The sequence below is a fragment of the Stylophora pistillata genome, chromosome 1 (assembly GCF_964205215.1).
Source record: "Stylophora pistillata chromosome 1, jaStyPist1.2, whole genome shotgun sequence".
NCBI classification, from domain to species: domain Eukaryota; kingdom Metazoa; phylum Cnidaria; class Anthozoa; order Scleractinia; family Pocilloporidae; genus Stylophora; species Stylophora pistillata.
In genome coordinates this window covers 14,325,454-14,339,056 of record NC_142519.1, presented here as the reverse complement: position 1 = coordinate 14,339,056, position 13,603 = coordinate 14,325,454, and the positions used below count along the sequence as shown (strand labels likewise).

Below are 13,603 nucleotides of genomic sequence, written 5' to 3'. Positions count from 1 at the left end.
TCCCCATATGTTTCTTGCCACCAGATAGTGCCAGCTGCCAACATATATTTCTTCATACTTGTTTTTGTAATGTATGATTTGTCTGAGGATTCTTATTTTAACTCTCTGTCTTTCACAATAGAACTAATCACTCCATCTTTCAAACAAATCATCCAAAAAAAAATCTAATCAACAGTCATCAAATAAATTAAACAAATTTGAGATCACCATTTTGAATAAATTTATTGACTGATACTCATCACATCATATTTTGACAAATGTGAGTTTGAAATTTAGGTTTAACTTACTTTCAATTATGATTTACCCAATAATTTACCAAGCTAAATACTGATCTCTCTCACACAAAAAAAAGAACAATATAAAAACTGTAAACAATAAAATATTTTAAAATATGCAGTGAAAATGGGGAAAATATGATGGTGCCTAATTAAGTATACTGTTCTTTACTGTTTGGTTGCCAATGTCAAATGTGAACCCAACTATGAACAGGAAATTCTCTGTTATATTATACCTTAGACTTGCTTTACCTCTACAATATTAATGTCACTTATCTAAATAAGAAGCCATAATATATTAAATGCATAGTTACTGTAATACTTATATTTTAAAATTACTTTTCTATTAACAACAAATGCATGAGTCAAGAAAAAGTGTACAAAGGCTTAAGAACAATATTATTCTTTACAATGTTTGTAGAAGGTTTCAATTTTTATTCACTCTCCAGGTGATGTTCCCTGCTTTACTGTGAAACTCTGAAGACCATGAACAAAGAAGATATTTGTGAAATGTTAACTGTGTATCGAATAACAAATCCCAAATGCAAATACAAAACCCAAACAACATTCATTTGGTAATCATTTTGTGTTTTGATGTTTATTGGCATGTCCTGAACTCCACTGAGTTTGATCAGTACACAGCTGGCTTTACAGAATCACAATGTTCATGCTTTCCTGAGTTCCACAGTAATCAGTAACCATTAAATAATTTCTCCATATAAATTACTGTCTCTTTTTATAACATACTGTATACCATCAGATCTAGAGGGTATGCCGGCAGTCTTTCATGCTTATGAATTCTAGGAGTTTCTCACAAATCAACTATTACTTAACATTAAGATTTTACAATTAATTTTGTTCAAAAGAGGTTGCCTTTTCGAAGAGTAAAGAGTGTAATTAAAAAAAAATGATAATGTAGAAAATGTTTTACAAACACACTGTACACACTAATAGTCAGAGTATTTTGTCATCAAGAACATGCAGCTTCATCAGCACACTCATCAGGTATCTCTAAATCTTCATTAGTAGGACCTTGCAGTGATGAAAGCTTCCGTACCAATGCTTCACCAAATGACTTTGTATATCCTGGACTCATGGAGTCTAATAGGGCATATATTGTTTCGTAATATTTGGAATTACTGTTTTCTTGTTTGTCATCGAATTTTTCGCTGACAATCTGAAATGAAAGAAAATTGAAATATTATATAGAGAGCAATAACAAAATGCTGCCACAATCACAGAAAAAGAGGGTAAAAAAGTTGAGGTTTAACCCCATGATGCCTGGGTGTGGCAATTAGCATCAAATTTGCTTTACTATAATTATCACTGCTCAATCACACATTATGGCTACAAGAATAGAGGAAATGATCACCAACTAATGAATATCTTTATTGTTAAACAAATTCTCTTAGTCCACACTGACTGCAGGAAGTATAGCTAACATTTCCAATGTAGGAAGTATAATAATATACAGTGTAGAACAGTCTGGATATTAATAAAAAGATTAATGTCAGAGTGTAAAGGGTTTTATTACACGACTCGGGCAGTCAGAGGGCCGATAACTAAAATCAACCAATCAAAATGCTCTATTGCCGGTCAATATTCTCTCAGTATTGGACCGGGCACTGTCCCGAAAGGTCCCGAATGATATTGCATTTGTGTCCCTTTGAACTTCAGTGGTATAATAAATCTCTTATTAACCAAGCTTGCTCGGGACCGTACTGGAAGAATATCAGCCCTCGGTCTTTTTTGTACAGACCGAGCGCAGTAAGGTCCATACTGTCAAGACCTTGGGCCGATATTCTCCCAGTACGGCCCTCGCGTCTGGTTAATAAGATATATAAAGAAGAGCTCTCAACTGAGAGTTGGAGTAACAACAGTAATATTCAACAGGGACTTCAAATCATGTCTTCCTTAGGGAAAATGGCAGAAATTAAACTTCTGCTCCTTGCCTGTAAACTGTATTTTATTATATGTGATGTGCAATGCATGATGACGAAAAAAGAAAAAAAGTGATCTCTGCACTAGCTTACTCTGAATATGAGACCCTTTCCTTTTTTTAATACTCTTTAATTTGGGATCAGAACTTAAATTGAGATCCATTGTAGGTAATTAAGCTTTGCCATTTATTTCAATTTTTCTTTCAATCCAATCCTAAATTCATCAGTTAATGTTAGTTGAAAAATTTATCCCTTGAGGTAACCATGACAAAAACAATAATATTTGCATGGTCTTGCATTTGGACTAAGGATTGATTACCATCAACAATAAAATGATCTGTGGGTACAGCTGTATTCCAGATGTTTTTGAGGTCTGGTAAAGTATCTTTTACGTGAAAGAGGCACGACTGTGGAAAACATTTACAATATTCCAATTACCGATTTATTCTTTTCTTTCCTAATTCTGAATATGCAAATATGGGACTCTGTTTTTAATAAAATACTATGAATTATAAATGTAGAACCCTCCCAGGAGAATTTAGCTTTCTTCAAAGGGGATGGGACGGTTTTGTTGGTCTGGATGTTATTTTAAAGAACCCATTCCTGTAACATTGTCATTATACCCTATCAGGGAAAATTTTCGCCCTTTTTGCTGGGTTCATTATTGCTTGTTTCATTATTGCTTGTTTTCCATATATTTATTTTATTGGAATGGGAGTTCACAGTACTAAAAGTTTATTTTACAAGCCGTGAAGAATTGACTTTCATTAGCCTAGGAAGAAAATGAAGTATATTAAAAGTTCAAAACAACTTTGAGCCCAATCCTAAATTTAATTAATTTCCTCTGAGTTTATAACTGTAGAAAATCACTTTCTAAAGATTAAGTGGTTTAATTTTTCACCGTTTTAATTTTTCTTCCAAAATTAGGAAATAGCACTTCGACGTTTGTAGTTATATCGGCATGAATAATAAAACTAAATGCCAACTAGAACGGATCTTGTATGTTAAAACGACCCTAAATGCTGCTCTGACCCTAAACGAATTACATCATCTGATTGCTTTCCCACTAACATATAACCTTAGAAAATCCCTGTCAACACCATAGTAGCTTAGGTATATTATGTTCGCTGATTACATTATTCTTCCATAGTGACTGATGTGAATCTGAGTTAATCACTATCAATAATAACCACAGATTCCAATATCAACCTCTGGTTATGCAAATCAGTCAAATAATGAACGTACTCACCCGAAATCCTGATACGCTAAGTTCGACGCAAATACTGCTGTGCTCTTTGGTCAAAATATTCAAGTAAACACATTCGCGGGAAGAAGGTAATTTGTTTGAAATGCTTATCTCTTCCACTGCGAATCCTATGTCATCAATCACCATTTCCGCTTCCACCTTAAAGTCAATTTCCTCGTCTTCCATTTTCAGAGTGAAACACAAAGAGTGCAGTTTTCAGTCCTACCGTGAAAAATTTGTGGAGATCCTTCTGACCTTCACGAGAACGGGAAATAAAGGAAAGGAAAGAAGTGAAAAGGAAATAAACTGACAAATTCACCGAGGAGGACTGGGGAGGAAATGAGGAGGGTATCCGACTGTTCTCGACCCTCCCGACCGTGTCCCCGACCGTAACAACAGACAGCAAATACAAAGCACTAGTGCCAGCAGTATTTCATAAAACTACCATGCGCCATTATTTACTGAGCCTGCGATACGTCGAGAATCCGGTTATTGTAACTTGCTCTTGGTCATGTCGTGTAAGATGATGCACAGGTGATATCTGCATCAGCGATTCCATCTTTCTTGTAAATTTTAGTCATCTTTCTTAAAATGAATTCTTTCAATAACAAGACACCGGCATATATGTGTGAGTATTTTTCTACTTCCTAATAGACACAAGAATATTGTTCGGAGAGGTAATCAAGATTGAGCGTTGCAGAATCAGAGGTCCTTGAGGGAATTTGTCTTCCATCATTTACGGGCATCGACATATTTTGACGTAACCTCCCTTGTGTGCAAACGCATACAACTGTTGTAGTTCAATTTTACACTTGGTTCAAATGTTATTTTCCTTTGTTCTCGGTCATGTTAATGTATGATAATGAGTTTGAAACAAAGGAAAATAAAATTTGAACCAAGGATAAAATTGAACTACAACACAACAAACAGTTTTTCCTTGAAATCCAAATGTTCAAAAACTTAAATGCGACCGTGTCTGGTCTGAATCATGTAGTCATGTTAACTACATATATAAAAAGGCTTGCAAGAAGCTCTACTCTCTATGTATTCTACATCGAGCTGGCGTTGACCAAGGTAGCATGTTAAAGGTCTATACAAGCGCTGTTAGATCTGTTATAGAATATGCCGTACCAGTATGGCAATCCATTCCAGGTTATCTGTCTGACAAAATTGAATCCATACAGAAAAGGGCACTCAAGATAATTTTCCCATGTGCCGATAGCTACTCAGAAGCCCTCGAGCTAGCACGGGTGGAGACCCTTGCCTATAGAAGAGATAAGATATGCAAAGAGTATATGTGCAAAATGAAGGACATAAACCACCCTCTCTATCCTCTTCTGCCGACACGCTTAGACGATACTTTTCCCTATAACCTCAGGCACAAATCAGACCAGTTGTATCTTTACAGAAACGTTACTACCTGTAGAACAAAGCGCACCAAAGACTTTTTAACTTTTAAGTATTTTTAACAAATGTGATGTATGTTCTGTTTGGTGTATATAACTTGTACTTAATGTATACAGAAATGTACATAGTCGTTCTTATTAAGTTTTCATTGTATCATAACTCGTTAATTCAGTAAGTTACTGCAAGAGAGTTTAATAAACTACTACTATTATTATTATTATTATAATGCAGATGCCAAAGGTTTCAAGCTTGACAAATTTCTTGGAAATTTACAGGTATGTGGAAGTGGTAAAAAATTCCTCTGCACTACTTGTTTCAAATCAAAGAGTTGAAAATGAAGCTTTCTTACTCATTGAATCTTTGCATACGTAGCATATTAAATATAATAAAGGATTTGATCCTGGAATTAACATTCTATTATGAAGACTGATCATTCAGGAGAAGTTAGGCATTAAAAAATTTTCTTTTTATATCATATAAAGAAATTTCATGTTGCTGTTGGTCTGTATAGTAATACAGCACTGAAAATGTCAATGTGTGGTAAGAACATTAGTGATACACTCTGCTGTACCCTTTGAGCCACTTTTTTGTCTTACGGCATTTTGATGGCATCTGTACTCTTTTACTTAACAAAGACACAGTGACATGGAATCTTTTTGTTAATTTGTCAAAATGACCTTCAGAGTCAACTCTGATGACTGCTTGAGGTTGCCAAAACAGCATCCCTCTCAATTTCACCCTCATCCACATGATCAGACTAGACGATCATTCATGTATATGACACTTTTTTTTCTGATCATTGCCAACTAGTTATTGTTCTTCATTTAATGGGGTTTTATTTTAACCCATATTATAGGCTTACAAAATTGCTACAGGTCAAGTGAACAAGAATGAACTAAAGAATATCTCCGAAAGATTTGGCAAGTATAATTATATTTAATTAGAGCTACCAAGCCATATCCATGTACCCCTTCCCCCTATGGAAAGCTTTCTAGACACTTTTTGACAAATGGGAAGCCTCCAGTTGGTGACAAAGATGATCTGAACTACCGCTCCAAATTTTCTTTAATTGCAAGGACATGATTGCTTATTCGAAGTGTTTTAACTTTTTTCTGCACATCATGCAATAAAGGATTTATTTTACAGCAAAAGGATGTTGATATAAATTATAAGTATCAAGAACATCTTCAAGTTATTATTTTGTTTTCTTTGTTCTTCCTCCTTTTTAGCAACACCATGGCCAACATTGTTAAAAAAATTTTGCACTTTGTCAGTCCACTCCATGCAATCTTTTTCTTGCATGGGAACAAGGCACGAACAAGGTGATCCTGACCCATCTTACCCATTTAGGTTGCTAATCAGAACACAGCATTCACTTCACATTACCCACGAGTGCTGCTAGCTGCATAAAAATCAATATATATTATAAAAGCATTTATAAAATTCATTGTAGGATCTGATGAAGGTGCAGTATTTGGAACTCTTATAGCAAATGCTTCCAGTAGCTCAAAAATAGAAGGTACCATTTTTTCCTTTTAATGTATGGACAAAACATCAAGTTTTCTTCAGTGGAGAAATAGTTGATGATGATTGTTGTTACCTTTTATATAGAAAATGGAAAATTCTATCAACTTAACTTAAAAGGCAGTTACTGGTTTGCAGAAAGTCACCTTGATTGAAATAACTGCTTAATTTAAACTTCGTGTGTTTCCAAGCACAAAAAGGGCCTTGTGGACCCAACTTTTATTATTTCATTGAATCATTAATTATGAGTCAAAGATATTCAATAAATCTTTTTTTGCAAAATTTTTGAAATTCTGTGGAGAAGAAAAGACTCTCTTAAGCTGCATGTGTGTGCCTTTTGGACAACCACATTTTTTTTTTTGGCTTTAAGGGAAAATAGGGCAACCACCAGCAAAGAGAAGGAGAAGGAAAAGAAGAAAGCAAAACAAAGAAGAAAGGGATGAGGAAAGTTCTGATCCCACTGTATCAAAGTCAAATTCAGGTTCTCTTCCTTTGACTTTAGATGAACCACTGGCCATCCCACTGGCACTATTAGGTAAAATATATTATTAAAAACTAGATCATTGGATAATGCAATTCAAGACTTTTTATTGGCTTAGCTATTATGGTATATCAGCCAATATACCATAATCTACAAATATGGCAAGTGTACGTGTCAGCTTAAAATTAAAAGGGAGCTTAAAATTTAATAAAATTTAATAATTTAATTTAACGTTTTTAATAAAACAATTATTCCACTCATGCTTGTTGGATATGAGATGATTATAGCCAACTTGGCGCTATGCGCCTCGTTGGCTATCAATCATCTCATATCCAACGCGTGCTCAAGGAATAATTGTTAATTATAAAAAATCAGAGTTTCTGTTATGCTTGGTTTCAACATGTAGACCTCCTCTGATTGGTGCTAGTTAAAAAAAAGTACAATATTTTTTTTCTTGAAACAAATGCTATGGGATTCATTAGCTGAAATCTTAGTTTTATATCAACACCCTGATGATGAGTTGCTGGGTATGAGAAATATCTGAAGTCTCATCAATTGGCTAGTAATTTCCTTGTCCATAATGATTTAGATTTTGATGTCCCTGTATTTAACAATCCTAGGATTTAATTTTTTTTTAAAGTTTGCGGTTAAAATGAATATGTTAAGTTCTTCATGATCAAAATTTTATCCCTTAAAAAGAAAAAGACCTAGGGTATATGATATATAACTCAGGGATCCATAAGCTGTGAAAGGTCAGGCCCTTGAGGTTATAATAAGCCTAAGAGTTACCTTTTTTATCATGATGATAACTAGTGAAATTTTACAACTATGGATACCTTTTGTTTAAGTTAGTAATCCTGGGACTAGTCAGTTTAGTGAAACTTAATTTTATAATTTGTGTTCCCAGGTCTTTTGTTAATCATGCATGTTTGTTACAAATCAGAAAACTGTAGAATTACTCTACAGTATTTATTTTGTTCATTTTTTTCCTGTTGTGTAGCATACAAAGACTGTGACTCATCAGATGATGATGTCAACAATTTTAAAGATACACAGAAGGATGGACATTCTTCAAGTACAACTGACGAGGGTGATGACTCTGATGAGGGTGAAACTGACTTTTTTGGACTGAATTCTAACCAAAAGGAAATCAAAGTACAGTTGTAGTGGATTCTTAAAAGTTCATATCTCACAGTGCATAATCCTTAAACTTTTAATGAATTGAAGTATTATTTTTTTATCATGGAGAACTTATTATTTTGTTGCTTTTCCCTGTTCCTTTTCAGAGCTCAAAATCTAAAAATTCACCTAAAACAGGTGGTGAAAGTTCAAACAGATACACAACTACTAAGAGCCAGGAGAAGGAGGAAAAGTATGACATGCATTGTAGAGAACTTTACACCTTACAGTTATTAATATTTATATTTATTATAATTATTAATATCAGCTGGGAGGTCTGTAAAGAGAAAGTAAAACAGGAACAACGCCCAAGACTTAACCTGCAAAAACAAAATAATGTTTTATTGTTTTTGTTGTATGTGTGATTATATCCAGCTGGGTGCAGTCACTGAAAGGAATTAAAAACTTACGAGAATGGCCAATAATCATTTCTACATGGTGAATTTTGGTCTTGCTAATGAAAAAGAGAAAGTACTTGTACAGTACAGACAAGTATTCATCTACTTGTCTGTTATACAATTACTCACATTCAGTTACTCATTGATTGAAGATGGCATGAGCATGCCGAAACATGTCTCTGAAAAAGTTGTTTATTTCTTACAATATTTATCCTACTTGCTGCTACTACTACGACCTTATGAAAAAGAGAGAGTTGTTTTACTAGGCGTGTCCAAAGCCAGGAATAAAATAATGAAAAAAACCTGAGCTGCCATGAGGTTTGATTCCACCTGTGGACTCTGATTATTTTTGCCCCTACACTTGTGACAAAACAAATAAATATCTTTTACCATTTCTTGGCAGTAAGAACATAACACAATCCACATATTTTAATAAATAGAAATTTGCAAAACTTATCTGAAATGATGCAAATATTTTGTTTAATTTGTATTTTTCTCAGAAGACAGCTGAAACCAGTTAATCATACAGAAAATAAGATGCAGGTGTGGGATAAAACAAAGTTTAAATACAAAGAACAAAGCAGCATCTTATCAAGCTACAAATGGTGAGGCATTCACCTCAAGTAACCTTGAAGCAAAAGCATGCACGTCCATTTGCCTAGGAAGCCCCCCTCCATCTGAAAACTGCCAATCAGTCGTGATCCTCACAAGTTAACCAACTTTTTGTTATTCTAGTTAGCCATGTACTAAGATCAAGTACTGGTACATGTTTGGCTTCCCCAGCCTCAAAGGTTGAATCATAGTTATGAGACCTTTTGAGTCCAGCACTGTCCTAATTATTCCACTCTATTTAATAACTAGTAGATTGATTTTTTTAAAAGTTACAAGTGCATTACAGTTACTGTGCATTAGCTAGGTTGCGCTTTGATTGATTTCAGCTGGAGATGCAGACGTGTTGGTCACCTACCACAAGACTGTACAGTGTGGACTTTCAGCTCAGCAGTTGGTGAGTGCACATTTAAGCATGGAAATATAGGACTTTTAGAGCCACTGGAACCATCTTGTTGAAAAGTTATTTTCAAATTGAATAATATAGATCTTTGTTTATGTCATGTTATTTTTTATATTAACTTACATGTAGCATTTAGAATCTTTCGACAAATTGTCCATTTAGGATCCACTGGGCAGCATAGTGAATTTCCATACAGCTGCAATAATGGTCAGCAGGTATGTCAAATGTTACTCTTTTTGTTTATAGAATGTAACATTGTTTTTCATGTAATTTTTTTATTTCATATGCAAATGTACTGGTTTTGAGTTTTACAACGTCTTAAAAATTGTTTTTTTCGAGGCTCTCTAGAAGAATATCTCTACAATGTATCATTATTGAATTTTTTTCTTCTAGAAAACTTCACAGGGGCCATTTTACTCCAGCTCATTAAAAGAATATTATAAAAGGTGAGAGAGTGCCTGCAAGCATACAACACGTGCATGTCTTAGGGTTGTAGGAGGAAAATATTTCCAGAAAAAGTATCAAAATCTTGGTTGATTGATATCCACAGTACATAGTATCTTGTTATTTTTAGAGCTCGCTTAAATATCCACCTACGAAATAAAGGATCATGAAGCAAGCTGAAAGTTTTGCTTGCAGGAAGTGGCCACAACCATGGCAGGAGGGGTCGTGGTGTTTTTTAGTTGAGGTTGTGGGGGGAAGGGGGGGGGGGTTAATTAGGAGCCAAAGCTCTAAGGATGTAGAATGAATGTAGCAGTATTTCTGAAACAATTTCCTATCCCTTGCTCTGCGACCAGATGTCAAAAGCTTCGTGAATCAAAAGATGCAAAGTGTAGTGACTGTGGTGTGAGGTCAAACCTGGCATACTGTTTTGAATGTGGGTAAGTGAAACGAAAAGCTACAGGTCACACGAATTTCCAGCAACTGTTGATGATTGCTGACTGATCATTGATTACTTTTAAGAGAATAAAATACTTCATTTCTATTTTTCTTTTTTTGAAAATGATTTTTTCTTTTGTTGTCGTTGCTGTAAGTTTTTGTTTTGGTGTATAAACAATATACTGTGAAATATAAATATTACAAAACCAGAAACCAGCCTTTCACAACGTGGTACATAAGGAGAACGAAAGTCAAACAATGACAGGTAATTTGAATTTGTTTTCTAAAGCGGGATGGTTGTTTTTTTTTTTCGTTCTTTTCCAGATTAATTTTATGTGATGGCCGCGGACATCTTATCGATCATCTAATGGAGTATCCCAGTCATACGAAACTTTACTCCTACAAACTTCAGAGACAGGTTGGAGGTTATAAAGTTATGCGGTTAATGACTGAACATGTTAATTGTGGTAGTTGCAATGATAGTGATGGTGGTGATGATAACGATTCCATGATATTATTTTAATCCTTAATTGCTAATATTTGAATTAAAATTGAAAAAATTATGTATAAGGAATGTTGGGATGCTGTGTGTACCTTTGTTTTAGTTTTACGTCACTGAATCAAAAGAAAATGTTCTATCGTTGCATGATGCAGTGGAAACGTTCCGATCTACGTCATATGTGATTGCTTTGTGATATGGATTCTAGAACTCCATTGTCAGTATGTGTAACGAAGTTTCCAGAAATCAAGGGAACAATTTAGAATATTGATTCACCACATCGCTATTTTTCTAAGCTGTGCGAGAAACTTCTCCATATTCCGGAACATTCTGCTGAGGTATTTTAAGGATATGTCGTCTTTAGCGTCTAGAATGTTCTTACTGCTAAAAATACTGTTTAGAAATAGGTATAATGTAATCGGCTACTGTAAATAAGATTCGAGATCGTAAGATTTGGAAAGGTTTTTCAGTAGTTTAAGATACCAGTAAAGTTAGGTCGTAGACCGATAAAGTGTTTTAAGTGGAAAACAGGAATGTTCTCCTGGCTTCGTGACAGTATGTTCATGCTTTATTAAGAGGATGCAATACTTCTTCATACCCTAGCTGATGTGTTGTAATTTCTTTCCATGTTCCAATTTCTGACTCACAGATTGATTTGATTTTCAGATTAAGTGCTGTAAGTCAACTTGTGAGGTGATGGACGCCACTCAGCTGTTAATGTGTTCTTCGTGTCTTGATAGAGTGTTTACAAGTCATTACTCCATGATTAACGCAACCTGGTAAGAATTTTCCGAAAAAAAATATTACCAAGAGTCAGAGAGAACTGTACCGATTACAAAGAGTGGACAAACAAATGTGCGAAAGCAGAAGCAACGACAAAGACGATATTGATTTTAAGAGGTCTTAGGACTGAGGCATGCGTATGTGTTTTGTTGCGCAGGTCTAGGACTGGACTGAAAGCGCTTCCCAATACTCTTGCATGTGAGCAGCATTTTCACTGGTAAGAAGAACAACAACAACTACGTTTAAATAAACTTCGTAGAAAATTTTTGCACAGCCAAGCCGTTTAAGTGAAAGTTGAACTAAGCTTCGTCGCAAGAACCGCTGATAACTTTTCTAAAAATCGATTTATTTTACTCTTCGTTCTCGCTCTGAAAATGCCTAGGTTAAGCGTTCAAGTGAGTCGCCTAATCTCTGTGCGTTGTTATTTCTCTACCAAAGCGTGATGCATTTAATTTTTTTTCGTTTTTCACCCAAATAATGGAAGTACCCTACCAAGGAATACTGAAATGCGGGTGATCTGTTGTTTCCAGGCATCGAATGAATTGCGCTAATCCTACCGGAGAGGTCCTGGTGACGAGAGAAAAGCTGGAGAATAATAGAGCGAGAGGCGACGGACTCCTGAGTGAATTTTATATCTAATCATATTTCGGATAAAGTAAGTCTTAGCCTGCAAGTGTATGTATTTTGTTCATCAACTTTCATGTTTTATATTCAGCATTTCCTATAAAATTGCCCCAAATCGCTGCGAATGCTTTAGGATGTTTACTTGATTTCTCTTTTGCGTCGTGCGAGCTTGTTCTTCCTCCATTGGTGACTTCCGCTCAAGTTATACAGACGCCAGTCCTTATCATCCATAACTGTCAGTTCCTAATTTTTCAAGACTATCCTACTCGCCCGATCATTCGACATAATCGCTTGCGAATAAACTCCCACCCCCGCATCCCGTTGAAACCACTGACTGGTCACAAGTCTTGCTATAAGTGAAAATTTGGAAAAAAATCAAATGTACAAGTACAGAATAAATGAAAATAGTTTCTCCCATCTCAGTGTGAACTGGGTAGATATCGCAGGAACTTCCAATTATCGACTGCCATCTGTATTCTTAATTCTTTATTTTAACAACATACTACAACCTCCGTGAACGTATTGTTTTAAGTTTTTTCTCAGTCTGTAGTTGTTTTTGATACAGTTCAATTGGTAAGCTATGCTTTGGATAAAAAGAAGAAGAGAAACAAAATTGATATCCAAAGAAAAAAAACCGGGTCACATAAATTATAATTAGGCAGGTTGTTCGAACAGGTGTAAGTGCAATGAGGCTATACTCTATTGTATTACTTAAAACCTTTTATCCAGATAAATGAAGTACCTTCTAAAGTTATGCAGCTCTTTTGTCACACATCTTTTTCGCGCCTAGGGAGAAAGAATACAACAAAGAAAAGAGAAAAAGGAACGGTTTCTCTTAAAAAAAAGAAGAGAACCAAAAGAGGAGACACCCGGTTAAGATGACCGTTACAAGGAAGGATTACCTGATGGAGAATGACATTGCATAGACAATGAAGAATTTACCCACGTTAACTAAAGGAGAAAAAACGATTGGTTGGTAAGGGACTTTAAGAGAGGAAGTATTGAAAAATATCTTGTCTCCAAGGAGAGGAAAAGGTTAGACCTCAGGAATTCGTAAGGACACTTTTGTCTCCAGGCCAAGGGAGAAAAAGAAATACTATACAAACAAAAGACTGTTACCCAAGGGAGAAAGAGCACTGGGAAGAAAACTGTAACCTCCACTCTGGGAAGTATTTCATTGAATCTTTGTAACCGAACTCCCTTAAGCTACGTCATACCACGCACATATCTATGTTAGAGAATAAAGACTAACAGCAAACAAATAAAAATGTGACTGCATGTTACTTATAAGAATTACTTTGAATGAAATAATCCTAATCAGTGTGTAAGTCAATCGTCCTCCCTAAACAATAGAAT

General features: G+C 35.1%; 2 protein-coding genes and 1 long non-coding RNA gene across 5 annotated transcripts; 1 reads left to right on the top strand and 2 right to left on the bottom strand.

Moving 5' to 3' along the window:
- Positions 1–196: 196 nt before the first annotated feature.
- LOC111324328 (GSK3-beta interaction protein) lies at positions 197–3,858 on the bottom strand. The gene is made up of 2 exons (XM_022927863.2): positions 3,465–3,858; positions 197–1,452 (listed from the first exon to the last, which is right to left on the bottom strand). Exons 1-2 carry the CDS (start codon positions 3,645–3,647, stop codon positions 1,246–1,248), a joined length of 390 nt encoding a protein of 129 aa, XP_022783598.2. The 5' UTR covers positions 3,648–3,858; the 3' UTR covers positions 197–1,245.
- Positions 3,859–3,943: 85 nt separating this feature from the next.
- Positions 3,944–13,523, top strand: LOC111324327 (uncharacterized). The gene is made up of 17 exons (XM_022927862.2): positions 3,944–4,089; positions 5,100–5,143; positions 5,725–5,788; positions 6,322–6,387; positions 6,763–6,927; positions 7,874–8,028; positions 8,160–8,245; positions 8,951–9,055; positions 9,389–9,456; positions 9,625–9,677; positions 9,856–9,908; positions 10,260–10,343; positions 10,666–10,759; positions 11,507–11,619; positions 11,781–11,840; positions 12,154–12,278; positions 13,038–13,523. Exons 1-16 carry the CDS (start codon positions 4,053–4,055, stop codon positions 12,260–12,262), a joined length of 1,356 nt encoding a protein of 451 aa, XP_022783597.2. The 5' UTR covers positions 3,944–4,052; the 3' UTR covers positions 12,263–12,278; positions 13,038–13,523.
- On the bottom strand, positions 8,026–11,571 carry LOC148741336 (uncharacterized). Of its 3 annotated transcripts, none has more exons than XR_015993409.1 (4): positions 11,439–11,571; positions 9,586–9,658; positions 8,754–8,810; positions 8,026–8,372 (listed from the first exon to the last, which is right to left on the bottom strand). It is a non-coding gene; the product is annotated as an uncharacterized LOC148741336 (long non-coding RNA). The 3 variants fall into 3 exon arrangements; XR_015993405.1 differs by having other exon boundaries at positions 8,754–8,805; XR_015993408.1 differs by having other exon boundaries at positions 8,026–8,810.
- Positions 13,524–13,603: the final 80 nt, after the last annotated feature.